At 39.0% G+C, this 17,680-nt stretch overlaps 7 protein-coding genes across 7 annotated transcripts; 4 read left to right on the plus strand and 3 right to left on the minus strand.

The window, feature by feature from the left end:
• Positions 1–1,109: 1,109 nt before the first annotated feature.
• Positions 1,110–3,007, plus strand: BDF20DRAFT_917397 (Sodium/sulfate symporter; the record flags this gene model as incomplete). The annotated part of the gene is made up of 4 exons (XM_053084564.1): positions 1,110–1,722; positions 1,804–2,243; positions 2,323–2,475; positions 2,558–3,007. The coding sequence occupies 4 exons, from the start codon at positions 1,110–1,112 to the stop codon at positions 3,005–3,007; spliced, it is 1,656 nt and encodes a 551-aa protein (XP_052931370.1).
• Positions 3,008–4,095: 1,088 nt separating this feature from the next.
• BDF20DRAFT_792195 (uncharacterized protein) lies at positions 4,096–4,401 on the minus strand (the record flags this gene model as incomplete). The annotated part of the gene is made up of 1 exon (XM_053076209.1): positions 4,096–4,401. A coding segment is annotated over one exon (306 nt), but the record flags the coding sequence as incomplete, so codon positions are not given.
• A 1,586-nt stretch (positions 4,402–5,987) lies between these two features.
• BDF20DRAFT_899354 (6-phosphofructo-2-kinase-domain-containing protein) lies at positions 5,988–8,035 on the minus strand. The gene is made up of 8 exons (XM_053082665.1): positions 7,925–8,035; positions 7,711–7,853; positions 7,465–7,637; positions 7,327–7,407; positions 7,213–7,254; positions 6,937–7,119; positions 6,472–6,873; positions 5,988–6,399 (listed from the first exon to the last, which is right to left on the minus strand). The coding sequence occupies exons 1-8, from the start codon at positions 7,999–8,001 to the stop codon at positions 6,244–6,246; spliced, it is 1,257 nt and encodes a 418-aa protein (XP_052931372.1). The 5' UTR covers positions 8,002–8,035; the 3' UTR covers positions 5,988–6,243.
• A 184-nt stretch (positions 8,036–8,219) lies between these two features.
• On the minus strand, positions 8,220–10,212 carry BDF20DRAFT_899364 (major facilitator superfamily domain-containing protein). The gene is made up of 5 exons (XM_053082666.1): positions 9,828–10,212; positions 9,633–9,755; positions 9,236–9,561; positions 8,862–9,159; positions 8,220–8,782 (listed from the first exon to the last, which is right to left on the minus strand). The coding sequence occupies exons 1-5, from the start codon at positions 10,155–10,157 to the stop codon at positions 8,225–8,227; spliced, it is 1,635 nt and encodes a 544-aa protein (XP_052931373.1). The 5' UTR covers positions 10,158–10,212; the 3' UTR covers positions 8,220–8,224.
• A 483-nt stretch (positions 10,213–10,695) lies between these two features.
• BDF20DRAFT_792955 (uncharacterized protein) lies at positions 10,696–11,259 on the plus strand (the record flags this gene model as incomplete). Its single annotated transcript, XM_053076224.1, has 1 exon — positions 10,696–11,259. A coding segment is annotated over one exon (564 nt), but the record flags the coding sequence as incomplete, so codon positions are not given.
• Positions 11,260–13,875: 2,616 nt separating this feature from the next.
• BDF20DRAFT_840014 (uncharacterized protein) lies at positions 13,876–15,754 on the plus strand (the record flags this gene model as incomplete). The annotated part of the gene is made up of 10 exons (XM_053079342.1): positions 13,876–13,896; positions 14,202–14,306; positions 14,702–14,754; positions 14,871–14,893; positions 14,968–15,028; positions 15,102–15,173; positions 15,245–15,301; positions 15,401–15,492; positions 15,603–15,642; positions 15,718–15,754. The coding sequence occupies 10 exons, from the start codon at positions 13,876–13,878 to the stop codon at positions 15,752–15,754; spliced, it is 561 nt and encodes a 186-aa protein (XP_052931375.1).
• Positions 15,755–16,325: 571 nt separating this feature from the next.
• On the plus strand, positions 16,326–17,333 carry BDF20DRAFT_899390 (uncharacterized protein). Its single transcript, XM_053082667.1, has 3 exons — positions 16,326–16,667; positions 16,722–16,784; positions 16,883–17,333. Exons 1-3 carry the CDS (start codon positions 16,523–16,525, stop codon positions 17,152–17,154), a joined length of 480 nt encoding a protein of 159 aa, XP_052931376.1. The 5' UTR covers positions 16,326–16,522; the 3' UTR covers positions 17,155–17,333.
• Positions 17,334–17,680: the final 347 nt, after the last annotated feature.

Raw genomic sequence — 17,680 nt, forward strand, 5'->3', positions numbered from 1 at the left:
TCTTGCAAAGGGCTAGGAGATTGAATTGTGAATTTTTGGCTCCTAATCATCGATCTTGAATGAGAAAATTGAGAAAACAAACCATATCCAAATTATACGCATATATGTACAGAATCCAATGATATGTTTATTATACAGCAGCGGCTTCCTTAGAGATAGGTAGCAACTACATAATAGTAAAGCGAAGGGAAAAGCAGTGGAAGGGTTGATTCTCAGAGACCAAAAATTGCTAGCAATTTCTTGTGAAAATGTAGAGCTCGCGGCGAGCAGTACAGTATACATGTCTGCCAAGAACATATAAAGAAGTACGAGCAATATTAAAAACGTGCATTTTAAAGTTCCATTTTTTCGAGAATATGTGTTTATGTGTAGGTGAAATATTACAACATTTGCATTCGTGAAATGGACTGCAGCGACAGAAAGACCGTATCACTTTTCAAAAAGTTATCAATCAAGACGCTAGTGATAACAACCAGAAAATACAGAAGAAGGGCAGTCTACGGAGAAGTATGACCACCCTTTTTCTCTCTCTGATCACTATAATAAGATATAGCAATAATGACTCAAATAGCCATAAACCATCCATGTATACAAAATACTTGTGCTGAAAAAAGAAAGGCATGTCTTTTTGTCAAGAAGAATAAACAATGGTTCGTGATATTAGATAAGTGGGTCGATAAGAGCTCTTTTTTCCATAAACAGCGGAGAAAAATGCCTCTACTTGTATAAGTAATGACGAGCATACCGTATATAAATAAAGGAAAAATATGCCTCAATAATGAAATTTATGTGTGGAATAAAAAGAAACTAATCATGATGCGAGGGACCTTTTTCTTTTTATTTTCTTGGTATAGAGTCTTTTATAACAAAAGATGACAAAAAAGCCCCTGCATCAGCTATAAGGTTTCCAATTTAAATTTCTAATAAATGTGATGTCTGAGAATTATCTGCCTCAGGTTCAGTCAAGGTATGCGGTAGATGATGTATAATCGCACTGATTCTATGGATTACTGCATTTCCATGTCTTGGGTAATCATATATAAAGGGATCCAATTTCTTGTCATTTTTCCTTTTTTGCTTTGGATATATATTTTTTTACAATACCCTTTATGGTGACTCATTATCAAGCAATCGACGTTGGTATTGCTCCAACCAATAATCTTGCAACTGAAAATACCTCTTTGCTAACAAGAGCACCGTCTCCTCAGAAGAATTCGACAATATGGGCAAAAGCCTCTCAATATCAGTCCTTCAAATTACTACCTTCCCTTTTCTTAGGTGCTATCATTTGGTTCGGCGTACAACCCACTGACGAGCTGACTTTGACAGCCATTCATTTACTCGCTGTTTTCAGCAGTTGCATTTGTGCTCTTATCACTACGTCTGTCGATATTTCCATGCTTGTGTTAACTGGTCTTACACTCTTGGCCGTCACTCACTCTTTTGAATGCATCGACCATGCCACAGGCGACCATACAGAATGCCGACTTTGCGGCGAAGTGAACCCTTTGACAGGAGATCTGTTCGAATGCCAGCCTAACAAAGAATCATTTGAAAAATCATTGGAAGGCTTTTCAAGTTCGGTCGTTTGGCTTATCTTTGCTGCTTTTCACCTTGGTAAAGCAGTAGAAGTCACCAAATTGGGTAGAAGAATTTCATTAATGATGATTAAAGCTTTCGGAAAGCATACATTGGGTCTCGCTTATGCTATTGTTTTGTCTGGTAATGTATCGGTCATTTTTTCCTTTTCACTCGATCAATAGAATTCATATAGGCTAACTATTGAATACATGCGTTTTCTAGAATTGTTACTCGCGCCATTTGTACCGAGCAATACAGCCCGTGGTGGTGGTATAGTTTTACCAGTAGTCCAATCGATTGCTACGACGTTAGGGTCTACACCTGACCATCACCCTGAACTCGGCAGCTTCTTGACCCTGGTGGGGAATCATGCCAATCTTTTGTCCGCCTCCCTCTATCTTACAGGTATGGCAGCCAATCCTATCGTTGTGGCCAAAGCCAATCAACTCTTCGATATTGATTTCGGCTTTATGACCTGGTTACAAGGCAGTATTGTTCCCGCTGCGATATGCGCTATTTCTTTACCTTTGATTATACGGTGGAGTTTGGGGCTGAATACGCAAACACCCACCAGAGGAAAACATGCACGTGGTGGTGATAATGTAGTTCAACATGCTCAAATGGAGCTGAATAAAATGGGTCCTGTGTCGTTGAAAGAATGGGTAAACAAGTCTATCTTTATAGAAAATGCCCCTTATTTTCGAACTTCTCCCTAATGATGATTCTTATTTGTACATGTAGCAATTATGCTTTGTCTTGGTAGGATGTCTAGGTATGTGGGTGACTTCCAGTTTCACGCATGTAGATTCTACTTTGGTAGCTTTGCTTGGCATTGTGGCTCTTTTGCATATGGAGACGATTACTTGGAAGGATGTCTCCAGCAATACAAGTGCAGTAAAGTATACTTCATAAGAGCCAAAAAAAGGGGACTACTTTGTAAGCTAACTCTTTCTTTGTTCCTTCAAAAAAAAAAAAGTGGGACACTCTGTTCTGGTTAGGCGGCTTCGTTACCATCGCTCAGCAACTGTCAGAAGCAGGTGCCTCTTCTTTTCTTGGCCATCAAATTTCCCAAACGATTGAGCGCTTTCATCTACCCGCTCTCCCTGCGCTTGCCATCGCTTACTTTCTCACTACATTCATGTTTTCCTCCCTCAGTGCCCATACGGTCGCTTTTGTTGGTACCTTTTTAGATGCAGGTCATGCCTTAGGGGCCAAACCAATGGTGCTCACTGCTTTCATTTCTTATTTTGGCGCTTTGGGTGGATGCATGACGAATTTCTCAACAGGCATGGCAGCAATGTATTATGCTCCAGGTTATGTGCCACGTAGCAAATGGTTTATTGTAGGAGCCCAGATGGCTCTGTTTTATTTGGCTGTCTATTTCACAGTGGGGTTGTCCTGGTGGTCATTTTTGGGTTGGCTATAGTCACCCTCCATTTGTTCGTAAAGTCACCCCTCCCTCATCCATCCAAACTGTAACTGTAAATATACATTCATGTGCTTCACACAAACAAGTATTCATTTTCCCATCAGCAATTTTTCCGTATTTAAGTTGTCTTCTCCCTTTTATTTGCTTCCTAATTGATACCTTTTCATAATTTATTCCTACAACGTTAACTGTATCATGACCTTTCTTTAATTATTTTTCTATTAAACCATTAGTAAAGCATGTTGCTCTTTATAGATTTTCTTTTTTTATTCAAATGTGATCTAAAAGGGATTTATTAAGGTGACCAAAGCAGTCTAATGTAAAAGTGGGATGCATTGGCATTTTGTCTAATAAAAACACTCTTGCCATCATCCGCGGCTCTTATGCTAATAATTATATTCAGTGCATCAACATGCCCATGCTTTTAGCTTCTAAAAACTATTCTACGTTCATTTGCAATATCATTATTTTTAAAAGAGCTTATGCGGAGTAACCCGATCATTGATATCAAGCAATATGTTTCCATTGTTAAAGAGGATTAAATAAAAGTATGAATATGAAGGGTAACTGTTATTATAACAAATAAATATACATAATGGATATATTTATCTTTTTTCGAAAAGAAAGCGATGAGACTACATATGGTCCAAATCAATGATGGCAGTAGTAGTATTTGTAGTAGCCTTCTCTTCCGTGTCCAGTTTTGGCATTTTTGTTTTTGGTCCTTGGTCCTCAACGTCATTACCTGCACGACAAGCAAGTACGATGTCATGCCCACGACTGTTGCTTTTACTACGGTCAAACTTGCGGTAATCTTGACTCTTCTCCACTTCCTCTTCCAAAGCGGAAATAACTGTGGCCATCACTTCGATCTCGTCGCCTTTATCCACACTATGATAACTTCTTTTCCTGTTGATACCATTGTTCTTTCTGTTTTCTTCTTCAGTATACTGTGGGTTGTGATGCTGTAGTTGGTGTGGTGATGGCGGCAGTGGTTGTGGCTGTGATTGTAGTTGTTGTGGCGATGTTTGTTGTTGCTGGTGGAGGTGATGGATCGTCTCAATCTCCTTTTTCAATAATGCATTCTCCAAGTGGGACTTTTCCAAATCCGATTTGAGCGTTTCAATCTGCCTGTTCAGTTCGTTGATGGCTTGATCCGTGAGTAGCTTTTCTAAGGTCCATTTCTCTATCGTGGATGCTTCGGCTTCTTTTAATTGTCGAATATACGCTGCTGCTCGTTGTAAAATAGAGCCTTTGTTACGTTCAGAACCAGGTACCAACTTTGCTATTTCATTGATGCCATCGTTAATGGCTTCCCGACGTCGGCGTTCCACTTGCTTATGGTTTTCGCGACGGAGACGATGCCATTCGTCTGATCCCACCATCGGTTTGCCTTTGTCAAGTAATGATTCTCGCGATTTGGGTGCTGTTAATGTCGGTTGGGAAGACGACTGGGATGGTGAGGAAGTCTCTCTCACTTCTGGCCCTTCTTCTCTGTAAGGAGCAATGAGACGATGCTGATGAGAAGTAGCCGTAGTAGTAGTAGTAGCAAGATTGTTAGAGGAACGGGCTGGGCGAATAGGTACACTCGCGGTAGGATTGTTGTTGGTAAAAGTAGATTTGTCGTGTATGGATATATGACTATTATTTTTATCGCTGCTCTCATGGTTATTGCTGCTGCTCGGTGAACTGTCATTCCGATGGGTTGCGGTTGCTGTAGCGGGATCAGCCTTTAGTGTACCAAAGGCCAGTTCTCTTTCTTGCTGCATGGATTTTTGTAAGGCTTCTAATGAAGCTTGTTGTTCAGGCCCGATGCTCGCCCTATTTTGTTTAAGAATAGGATATCATCTATTAACGCTTCTTTCTATGTTTCCTTTATGTATATGTATGTGTGCGCGTGGATGTATATATGTGTGTATCATTAATAAAACCCTGCCCTCTTATTGGATATTTTTTTCTCCTGAAGAAAATGTCGATTTCACTTTACCATAGATCGCTATTGGTGGACATTGAACCATTTTGAGCATGCACTGTTTCTATATTGTTGTGTTCATCGTCTTCAGCCTGTGATTCTAATATCTATGAAGGAGGGTGATTATAAAAGGAGAGGGGGAAGGGCAAAGCCTTACATTCGTAAGAAGGTCTAGCATCCTTTACGTTATGAAAATCTTTATTATTACATTAGGTTCTTGTTGTGGCGTTTCCTCGGCATCAGAATCATATGCTATCACTCTCGGTGTATTTAAGTCTGCTTCTTTTGACATGGTGTATGAGAATGTAGATTGATATAGACGTTAATGAGATCAAAAGACGTAACTCTTCACAAAAAAAAAAGGCCCCAAAAGCTCGAAAGAGTCAAAGGAGGCGAAAATAAGTGAAATGGGAAAAGTTGCAACTGAGTTTTTACAGAGATTACTTTCGAATCTGAGTCTAGTCATTTGGCTTTCACTACTCCCTTATATGTCACATGCCAACTCATACTGATGGATCCGGATAAATGATACTTTTTCTGACCAATTAAATGAGCTTTGGGCAATCTATCGTTGTTCATCAGATTAAAAAACAGTTTATTGCCCTCATTCACACTCATTTCCTCCAAATATTGGGTGGTAAAAGGACGCAGCGTATGAGTTACCAGTATGGAATAGAGTATGATATATCCAGACAAATATTTCATTTGGATGGAAATGAATGGTTATAAGCTTAACCTAACCAAAGAGCAGTTTAGGGTTTTGCCAATTACGATTTCTTGCAAAGAAAGATTGTATTACTGTGTTTATTTGTAAAGAGGAGAAAGGACACATTCGAGATAAGCAGATATCGGCAAATGTCTATCTGTAACTTTTGAAAAGTATCAAGACAAAACGCAGATGGCAGTGTTAAGCTATATGTGAAGAACTTGGTGCCCTCCGTGAATATTAAATAAACTTGATTGTGGTGAGTTTCTCGTTTTGTAGTTGCGCATATGATGAATAAAGCTATTTTTTTTTTCAAGTTTTTATTCAAGAAACAATTGTATTTTACAGAAATAATATTACTATGGCTGGAGACTGAGAAAGTTAAAAAAAAATGGTGATATGCATGTTTACACATCCACTATATTCAGCCGCACTTCTTTGCAGCCATAGGCTGAAGGTGTGATGCAAATGAGAGTGTTTTTAGGCATAGGAATGGTAGGGATTTCCTAGTGTGATAAAAAAAGTCAATAGATAAATAGATAGGGTGTGTCAATATCAGAAAAAACCGCAACTTACTTGGTCAGCCTTGTCAAACAAATAGGCATACAAACACCGAAGGATAGATTCGTGTGCAATAATCAAGACATCATTTTTTTCGCGTTCCAATTCCATAATGATGGACTCTAAGCGTATAGCCAAATCATGATAGGACTAATCACAGAGGGGTCAATTAGACATGATCATAATATACACGCCTTTATTTTTCTGAATGTTTTTTTTTACCTCTGCTCGTGGATATCGATGATGATAAGGGTCCAACTTGGCTCTCTGTACTTCTTCAGGAAATTTATGTTGAATCTCTTCCCAACTTAACCCTTCTACTTCTCCAGGATTGATTTGATTCAACACTGAATGCTGACGAACAATCAAGCCCATGTCTACGAACGGAATGGCGGTCTGTCGTGATTTCTTTCGTGTAGAAGTCCATACGGTGAGCAATCTCTCTCGCTCGTGGCTGCTCTTTTGGGTGGTGTTATCGGTGTCGTTTTTCTCTTCGTTTTTCTGTCTCTTTTGTTCAGCACGTATGGACAAGATAAATTGGCATAGCCTGTTTGCATAGAGTTGTCCTTCTTCAGAAAGCTCTGCGTCTACTTTGAACATGCCTGGACGTGTCGATTCGCCAGCCTAAAAAGATGAAAGAGAGTGAGATAGATAATATAAAATATCCTTTCTATTGGCATGCTTTACCCTAGCAAAATAAATAGTGCGTGGTGTATTATGCAGATTCATTAAGAAATAAACGACACGCGTTTGCAAATAGCCTTGGACATTATTGACAATGATCCGCTCTCCTACATTCATGAGCTTGACAAAGGGTAAGGATAGGTTGGAGATTGTCTCGTACTTTGACTCGCATTGCTCAATACGGTGCTATTAAAAAATAAGGTGAGGAGGTTGTTAAAACAAAAGCAGGATGACTGCGCTCTTGTCGAATGCTCATCATGAGAAAAGGATAGAACGTACATTATAGTCCTGCATGGCTTTTTCAGGATCCCATCCAACATACTAGAGGAAAAAGGGGAAGTGATAATCAATGACGCTGTGTTTAGGAGTGCAAGTGTCATTTCTTTATCTCACATCAGGCGACGAGATTTTCACGCTGAGGATGTTTTCCAACACGACGGATGGCTTATCACAGATGGACTCGATGAACAAAGCCTACAGAGAAAGATGTAAGCATGTCTTCTACTACCGCCAATCCATCGACACACCTACATGAATATCCAAAGCGATAAGTCTATCATAAATTTCTTGCCGTCTACTTTCAAGGCCATTATTCCCATCGTAAATGCCCACTTGATGACCCTCCCCTTGCTGTAACCATTGAATCATATCCTCCAGACAGTCATCCGCTATTTTGTACATTTTTTCTGAAGCTAAATCATTATCTATGAGAACAGTTTCCGTTTTGAAAATGTCAACCAAATACACTAGGATGAGCATTGAATGTATGTATTTTACGTGGATCAAACATTTCATTGGGTACAGGACCCAATTGATTTCTACGGTAATTGCCTATACTAAACACTTCCGTAGAGACACCCATCCAGCGTAAATATCGACATAGGGATCGTGCTATATGTGTTTTTCCTCTCGCAGGTAGACTTTTTTTTTTTGAGGAAGACAGGTGGTTAGTACGTCTTGTTTATATCAGATGTGATCTCTTTCTATTTACCCCACAATGATAATAGCTACTGCACCCGCATGAAATAATCTTCCACTCGCTGTTTTATACAGTTGTGCTCCAGCCATTTGTTTGAAAATGTATAAATAGAGTCTGTCAATTAAAAACGGAAAAGGAAAGAGAAAAAAAGAAGGGTAGTCCTTCAAGCAGCAAAGATGTCATACAAAAAATAAAAATGAGGGGATATCCATAAATAGAAATTGTTTCAAGTTCCTGTCTGTTTTTCTCCACACAAAAAAATCTTTTATTTTCAGAAGAAAAAAAAAAAAAAAAAAAAAAAAAAAAAAAGGTCTACAGCAGATAGATGAAATTTTGATCTTGCTCATCACTGATATCATCTTGTCCATAACAGCTATTCATGGCGGCTACACTTGCTGAAGAAGTATGAGCCAATAACAATAAACGACGGCGATTCACAACAGCCATTCTCCATCGTGCCACGAGCAATAAAACAATGACTACGCAATTGGCTACCAAGTAACCCAGCATACCCGCGACGTACGGAGGTTCTACCATCATGAGAGGGCCTACAAAATTACCTACGGTATAGAAAATCATGAGCACACCGTTGTAGAAGATCTTTTTTGTATAGCCAGAAACATTGTTGGAAATGGAGGCGACAAGCAGTACATAGACACTACAATACGACCAAGCGAGATAGAAGCCGAGAAGTTTGAGACGTGTGACAGGGATCACCAGTAATAAAATCATGCCAATGATGTTGACGCTCATGAGAATGCAGGCTGAATAAATAGTTTGACGAGTTTTACGAACGGCGTAAACACCAATCGCGATAAACAAGACGTCAGAGCCACCAGCACCTGCTGTCAAAAGCATGGATTGCAATTGCTAGGATGATCCAAGAGGGATTAGTTTTTTTTATAGGGTGGACAAAGCAAAGGGTAGTCTACATGACATTATGACTTACATCGAAGCCGAAACTGGCTGTAATCTGTCCGTTATAAATTGTCATGGCACCATTTTGTAAATTGATCAATAAACAAGCAATACTAAAGCACCAAAAACGGACCTCCTTCACAGCCTCCCATATTTGATCTAATTTAATCTTTGTTGTACGAACGGTTGCATTATCAATGGTTCTTTCTTCCACTAGGATTTCTTGTTCAGCATTTAATTTTAATGCACTGGCTTTGGGTGAATCAATCAAAAAGAAGAAAGTAATGACTCCCATGACGATCGTAATACTTCCGAGGATAATCATAATCCTAGGATGACATCCATAAGAAAAAGCATGTTAAGAAAGACAAGTCTTTACAGATATCACAGACAACTGGTTTTTACCATTGCCAGGATTTGAGCCCTCCTACATTCACCATGTGGCCAACACCATAAGAAACAAAACCACCTATACACAAGGCTAAACCATTACATAACCAGAAAGCACCTAGTCGAGCCACCTGCTCCGATCGTCTATAAAATGTACTGACGAGTAAACTGATGGAAGGGTAAATGCCTGCTTCAAAGAAACCCAACAAAAAACGCATGGCGGCTATCTGTGAAAAGTTGGTACCAAAGGCCGTGCAGAGAAGTACGGTGCCCCATAGGAAAACCAGTATGCCAATGTATTTACCCAGAGGAAATCGTTGCAATAAATAATTATTGGGTAACTGGGGCGGGGTAGGTAGGTGGGTAAGAAATACAGCATTGGGTTTTGTTACACACTTTTTTCTAGCTATACCTGAAATAGTAGGTAACCTAAATAAAATACAGAACCCAAGAGACTGAATTGATTTCCTTGTAAATTAAGATCTGTCTTGAATGACATTAAAGCTGCATAACTGATGGTGGATTTATCTAGAAACTGTGACAAAAATAAAATAGAGTGTGAATCAACAACATTGGGTTACCCATTTTATCGATTACTCTATTTTACTTGCAAAAAATCAAGGACACAAATCATGGGCATAATCATAAAATCAATTTTGCGCACTAGTGCCTTTTCTTCTGCTGAATAACGAATACTATGTGCTTGATCCCCTGAGGTAGAGGATGCATTACTGTAAAAATCTTCTCTATTGCCACCATTATAATGCCATTTATCATCGTTTGTTTCCGTCATGGAAAGGCCTGTATTTTTAGGATGCTGCTGGAAATCCTGACGAGGATGCATGTTGTAAGATTTAAGGGTCGAGTTATCATGACGATGGTTTAATTGAGTAAATGTATTGTTAATATAAGCTGAATGATTCTCCTTTTTGGCCATCTTTTTTTTTCCGTTCGATTCACTAGAGAGAGAGAGAGAGAGAGAGAGAGAGAGAAAGATTTTGGCCTGCCAAAATTGAACAAGTGAAGAGAAGAGGATATATCTATTACTGCACTTTCTAATGCAGTCTTTTGGCTAGTCTATGAGTGAATAAAAACGATGATCTAAGGTTGAAGAAGAGTTGAAAGAAGAAAGAGAACAGCATTAGTATTTGCTACCCTAGGCCTTTTTTTTTTTGAAAAAGAAAGCTATTTCCATGTGTCCTACCTACAAATGAGACTGACGCTCTGTCAACTGAGCCACAGAGACATTTGTTCCTACTTAATGTTATTAGATACATTATTTTCACAAATTATTGGCGCACATTTGAAAAACAAATTGGCGCTTATTTAAAAAATAAAATGACACACATATAAAAAAACATTTGGCGCACTAGTTGTAAAGAGCTTGGCGCATCAAAAAAACAAAATTTGGCGCATAAAAAGGTTTAATATTGTCGTATTTGAGGGCTTCTTTACTTTTTACATTAATTTTGAATATGATCGATTTTATACATGAAGACGGCCAGGGAAACCTTTTTAACGGCAAAGGCATGGCTGTTGCAGTTGTGGAAATGGAAGTAGATGAAGAGATGTATCCCATTGAAACGGTGACAAATTTTGGAATGTACCAGGAGCTCAAACCACCTGAAAAGCTCGAAAAAAACAATGAAAAGAAAGAAGACAGAGGAGATGTCAAGCTAGAGAACAACACGACAACCCGTATCTACAAGAGTTACAAGGAAGCAAAGAAGGAGCAACTGTTTGCTTTGGTCTATGAAAAAGGCATGAGTGCTAGAGAAGCAGCCTTAAAACTTCGTATCACTCCGCGCACAGCACAAAGATGGATAGCGAACGATCAGCGAGATCCTCAAACGTATAAAGAAAGAAAAGAGGGTAGTGAAAGACCAGTCAGTAGACCAGCAATGATGGATGATCGTCATAAAACACATTTGGTCGACTTAATTGACGAAGAGCCTGCATTAGTGTTGGACCAGATGATAGATAGCCTGGCAGCCGATTTCATTGACCTCGAGATATCAAAAACAGCACTGTACAATTTCGCTACCAAAGAATGCAAGATCAGCCTGAAGAGAACTCACTTCCATTCGGTTGAACGCAACTGCTTGGAAAAGATCACAGGAAGAAAGGAATGGGTAGAAAAATGGATGACCACCGACATGGACTACATGAGCAACTGCGTATTCATCGACGAAGCAGCATATCATATCAACATGAAGCGATCTACTGCATGGTCAAAAGTGGGAACTCGCGCCGTTGTCAAAATACCAAAGACTAGGGCAAAAACAACAACAACCTTGGGTACAACTTGTGCTTTTGGTGTTGTCAACATTAAAGGAAGACGTCCTCGAGTAATGCCCACTTCCAAGAAAAGAAAAACCGCTGGATCGAGTGGACAAGCTCATACACAGAGCAAAGGCACAGTTATAGGTCATTACTTTAACTTTATAAGCGACACCATGGACGAAATGGACAAGCACCCAGAGATTTTCAAGGACAACTACTTGATCATGGATAATGCTCCAATCCACACAAATGATGATATCAAGCTTTTTATTGAAAGTCGTGGCTACAGATGCGTTTATTAATCTAAAAATAAATTTAAATCAAATAATTCTTCAATTTAAGGTAAATAATCCTGAAATAATATTCTTCCTCCTTACTCGCCAGGCTTAACATTATTGAGCAATTCTGGTCTATTTGTAAGAGTATGCTCAAACGAGAGAAGCTGTTGAAGGAAGAGACACTCACATCTAGAATCGGAGATGCATGCAATCAAGTGCTTATGAGTGATCTTGAAGGAATTTGTGAATACTCCTGTGATAGAATCGATGATTACTTGAAAGGAATGCCTATCTAGAAATAAAAAGATTATTTGTCGCATGTGTCGCATTCAATTTTTGTGCCAAATTTTAATCCCTTTATGCGCCAATTTTTTTTTTCAAAGTGTGTGCCAGTGAAAATAGTGTATTTTTCCTTAAATGGACAATATTAAACCTTTTTATGCGCCAAATTTTGTTTTTTTGATGCGCCAAACTTTTTACAACGAGTGCGCCAAGTTTTTTTTGAATGTGTGCCATTTTATTTTTCAAATGCGCGCCAATCTTTTTTTCAAATGTATGCCAATAATTTGTGAAAATAGTGTACAACTTTAGAAGCACGTCCCTTCCGTCTTTAGGTTATAGTCTCGTTGGCGACGATTTAGGAAAGAGAAAGTGCTTACTGAGAAAGCTACACTTTTTCCTACTTTTTCCATGTCAAAGCCTCGCCTCTTTTTGAGATACAAGTCGTCGTCGTGGTATCTGTCTTTACGCATGGACGCTTTTCAACTGGGTGACGATCGATCAAAAGTCAAACATGACAGTGTACCCCAATGATCGTGTACTTGTAGTCGCCAACCTTCTTTTTGGAGGAAAAAATGCTTTGTCACACCCTACACCCCCTCTGTGCAACTGAGATAGGGAGATGGATTTTATCACCGCCCCAAGATTCTGTCATTGAAGCTTGATATTCTGTAGAGTGTCTATGGGTGTGGAGGATGACCAGGAGAAAAGCTTTCGCCTACATTGTTATAAAAGGACCCATCGGTTTTGAAAAATACCTCCTTTTGTGTCTTTTTCTGCCTCAAGAGAGGCCCATTGGAAAGGAAAAAACGAATACAATACAGCGCGCATTCGTCGTGTTACCTTGTAGGTTTTTCCGGACAAACGGGCGTATTCTGGGTTGACTCTCGATTCTAACCCTCTTTTCTGACATGCCACATGTGTTCATTGTGTGTCTTTAGGTTTTTCGTGTGATACTCTCCATAAAAGAAAGTGGAGCGGAGGTAAAAAAAAAAAAAAAAGTTTTGTATAAGCTCTCCATGCACCCGACGATGTGAGCCTATGTATCTGTGTGTGTTGGTGGTGTCAACTCTTTTATTGACACTGTAGTGACGGTTTTAACTTTAATTTCCATTTGAAAAAGGGAATCCTCCAGTGGATCATTAGGTCATAGGGAGCAATACTAAAACAGGACATTGTATTCCTATTGATAGACATTGGGGGATCATGAGACCAAGTTTTTCTTGAATCATTTGTAGGTCGTTGGAACACAAGTGGATGCACATTTTAAAGTGAACAGTAAAGGAATGAATGTGGCAGCATTCACTCTTTCTTTCGATCCTTTCATCTATAGAAATGATAGCGTAGTCGGTGTTGAAAAGTTGCTTTCTCCAAAAGCTCTTGATCATTCAACTTTCCATCCATAGTGAAGTAAAGGTGATTGCTGTCTTTTCAAGACGCAAGGAACAGAAAGCAAGTAGTACGGGCCATGCGGTGGCAATGCATGCTATTCTACTTTAGTTCTCTCGCCGCCTCTCTATCCAAAGTACAGTAAATAATCAACAGCTATAAAACAGTGACAGCAGCAGCAACAGTCTGAGGAGTAGCAACAACAGGGTCCCATGCATTCCTATTATCCAACGCGGGATAAGGCGCTTTTTCTCAATTCAGTTGCATCCTCCATTAATTCTTTTTCTCAAAGAAAGACACGTACATATCTTTTGGATTGCGTTGTATAAAAAAAAAAGAGATCCATCGACTTGCTTTTTACTGTACAACATAAAGAATGAAGCAGATATTATTTAAAGCGTTCTTTTGCTTTTTCTATCGGTCTTCATGACCACAGAAACTATGTTGGTATGAATCGAATGTGGGGGAGAACCTATCCGAAATGTCAACATAGAAAAAATAAGAAAAAAGGTAGTACAAAAGGTATTTTATTTTTACCTTTTAAAGAATAATATACCCATTTATGGCAGTACGTTTTTTTGAAAAGCAGGCAACAACCCAAAGCAAGTTTTGTGCAGTGGCAAACTCTAGATTTCCATCGTTACGATGTTTTATCACGCAGCAGTTTCTTTAGCAAGACGATTCATGTGATCAACAAACAAAAGAGCCCGGTGTTTGGCCGTAATAAATGAGGTCTTTTTTTTTTTTTTTAGTTCACATCGGGTGACTCTATGCTTAATAATGGAACCAGCCAAGGACAAAGGATGGCTGATTTCCTGATGAACATAGCAGAAAGAGAGAGAGACTTGGGTTTATGTGTAAAAAAGCCCAAACATCTTGAAGGGTGGTCTATTTAGAAAACATCATGATCAGAACAGAGCAAAGGAAGCAGGTTGCTTTTATAATATATCACAAAAAAGACGAAATTATGAAACAAAGACAAATAGGAGGGACCGCTTTTTCATTATTTGCTTTTTTTTTTTTTCAAAGTAAACGGACTTTGAGGGAGACTGTTTCAGAAACCGCCCGGCCCACCATGACCACCAGCACACTCACTTTTTTTCCTGCACCTGCCATCATTGAATGAATAGCTGCCATTTAGCCTATGATTTAAACTTATTTTCTATTTTATTTACTTTTTTTTTTTTTTCATTTCTCTTTTTTCTTTTCATATTCTATTCTATCATTATCCATATATTCAAAACTTAAAAAGATGGGACTTTTTGACGAAATAAAATCAAGAAATTGCGCACTTTACGGTCAATGGTAAAAGAACAGGGTCGATCCTCGTTAAGAAAAAAGAGAATTGAAAAGGGAAAGAGGAAACTGATGCGTATTCTTTTTTTTTTTTTTTTTTTTCTTATTACATTCATATGACAAAGGTTTGGCATTATATCCATTATTTGTAAGTCAATGGGCCTATGTGACGAATGAAAAAGGAGAAAGACACACACGTATTGAAATGCATTTTCTTTCCAGTATTAATCGCACTAGGCATTGTTGGATTTATCAGCCATATCGTGTTCAGTATTGTTGGATGGTAAAAGGGAATGGTTGGAGAACAGTCAGTGGTTCCTTCTCTTGATGCTGACTCTTTTTTTTCCCTGTGATAGGGTCATTGCTTTTATTCTTATCTTTGTCGAAGTACCATTATGTTTAAGGATGTGTCCAACAAGCCCGAAATTGTAAGAAACAAAAGATGAACCTTGTCGAGGCTTCAGTCAACAACACACTGACCGCCCATTTGTATGAATAGTGATAGCTTTATCGCCTATTTTGAAAACTGTTACTTTCGCGCGATTATGTATTTAGTGTAAGTAGAGAAGGACGATTTTCTTTTTTTTTGTAATTTTCTGCTAAGCGGTTTTTTTTCTAATTCTTCTTGGCAAATTCCCTTTTCCATACGTAATAGATTTGCGGTTGTCATGTTTCTTTCTACTCTGATGAATACAGGTCCTCTTGTGGCATGTGGTGTTACTTTATTACTCGGTGCGATCTGTTATGGTAAGTGACACGCATACGCACCTATACTCCCCACAGACAGACCGGGAAAAAAAAAAAAAAAAAAAAAAAAAAAAGTGGTCCAACTCACACACATGACGTAAATGATATAGGTGTTGCTGCTTTCTCTGGTCAAGCATTCGCTAGCTCCAAGTAAGTTGACATTTTCTATTGATAAAAAAGAAGGAGGAAGTGGGACATGGACTCATTGTATTGTATCATGGATAGGTTTTTGGGAGGTACAGGAGTTGACAATGTCGTTTAGAAAAGAAATAAAGACACGAGTGTGTAAAATGACAGCATAGAGAACAAACAATGGATCAGCCACCCCCCCCCCACTGAACAAAAATGAGAAAAACTCGATATCATCTATGGTTTTTTTTTTAACCAGATACATTTCTATTGATTTACAAGAAAAACTTGATAATAAATGGCCCTCCTCTTTTTATGAAAAGAGGCATCCCTTTTCCAAGAGCCTTTTATCTTTGATTTTGTCATTTTTGTCATTGAAAGGCACCTTTGAAATTGAGACCAGAACGGCTACAAAAATATCATCCATGAAACACCCAAAAAGCGATACATGATGAGCCATGAAAGGTGGTGGTGGGGCTCCTATCCGACTCACCCCTCTTGTGACGTCAAGTCTGTGATTTACACATCCCGATTTCTATTTTTTTTAAATTGGATTCATCCAAGCTCGCTCTTTCTTTCCTGTTTCTCTTTTTCGTCCTTTCTAAGTGTACGCTTCTATTTGAGTTTTTTTTTTTTTTGAAAAGTTGAAAACGACAGATATCAAATGAATGTCAACAGCCATGACCACGACCGCGACCACGAATACGCATACGACGACGAACGTGCTAGAAAGGTCCAATCAACCGCACCAACGATCCGTCACGAGGAGGAGGAGGAGGAGGAGGATGCTGAAGGTCAAGTACAAGACGCTGCTGAGCAGGCATTGGAAGATCATTTGACACGACAACTCAGTCACCCACCTTTTCTTGTCAAGACCAAGACACAAGAAGAAAAAGAAACGATGCGACAGCAATTTAAAAAGCAACAAGAACACCGACGGAATCCAGCGATAAGAGGACCTTATGAATGGATAGGAAAACTCTATGCACGCTTTTCGACGTCCTTTATGTTGGAGAATACATCATCCGTAGCAAGAGACCATTTAGGTAAAAGGAAAGTGCGGCTTTATTAGAGTATGTCTTTTACTGACACAAAATAAGCAAACGAAAGGACATTTTTGGCTTGGTTGAGAACGTCTTTATCATTGATTACTGTGGGTGTAGGTAAAATAATAATACACGTCGATTGATAGCCAGTCAGCCAGCCAGCCTATCTTTAAGCAAGCAAGCAAAAAAGACTCAATTTTTTTTTTCTTATTTAGCCATTACACAGCTCTACCATCTCACACCACAAACGGGCGGAGACAACACCAACCAAGTGACACAGGCGAAAATAGGAAAGGCCTTGGGTGGTGTGTTTGTCATTTTCAGTATCGTCTTTTTGTACTTTGCCAATGCTCGTTATTTTCACACACAACTCGCCATGACCAAAGGGCAATTTCCAGCGAGTCGAGGCGCCGTCGTTTTTGGATCCACATGTATCTTGGCTGTGTTGGTCGCTATGTTTGTCGTTATTGTCTCTGATCTAAGATAGACTGTCCTTGAGAAAGAGGGATCCAAAAGGCACATCCATCCATGCATGCTGTGTTCTTTTGGGGTGTGTGTGTTGCTTGATACAGGATAAAGTAGCTCAGCGAGGGGGTCGATCAAAGTACATGCCCTTACGTCTAGACGGAGGAAGAGTGAGTGACTGATCTGTATAAAAAATAAGAGTATGAGAAAAAAAAAAAACATACTCTGGTTTTTTTGTGGTAAAAATGATTAAATGTTTCCGTAGGATCTCCCATGTGATCATGATGGAGAATTCCCAATTCATGCAAATTTTTTGTTCCTTTTTTGAATCATTTTAAAGAGCCGATCACCCAAAGACAGAAGGTGAAAGAAGCCGTCAATATGACGTAAAGCGATTTCTCCATGGCCTACCTTTGCCCATTTTAACCATTTGATAAGAAACCCATCCGTTAATTTAAAACAGTGAACCTATCCAAAGGCAAAAAAAAAGGCAGTAGCCAATGGGTCCCTCAAAAGAGAAAAAGCGAAACCCGTAGCTATTTATTTTT

The sequence above is a fragment of the Mycotypha africana genome, assembly GCF_025528875.1.
Source record: "Mycotypha africana strain NRRL 2978 chromosome Unknown BDF20scaffold_14, whole genome shotgun sequence".
Lineage (NCBI taxonomy): Eukaryota > Fungi > Mucoromycota > Mucoromycetes > Mucorales > Mycotyphaceae > Mycotypha > Mycotypha africana.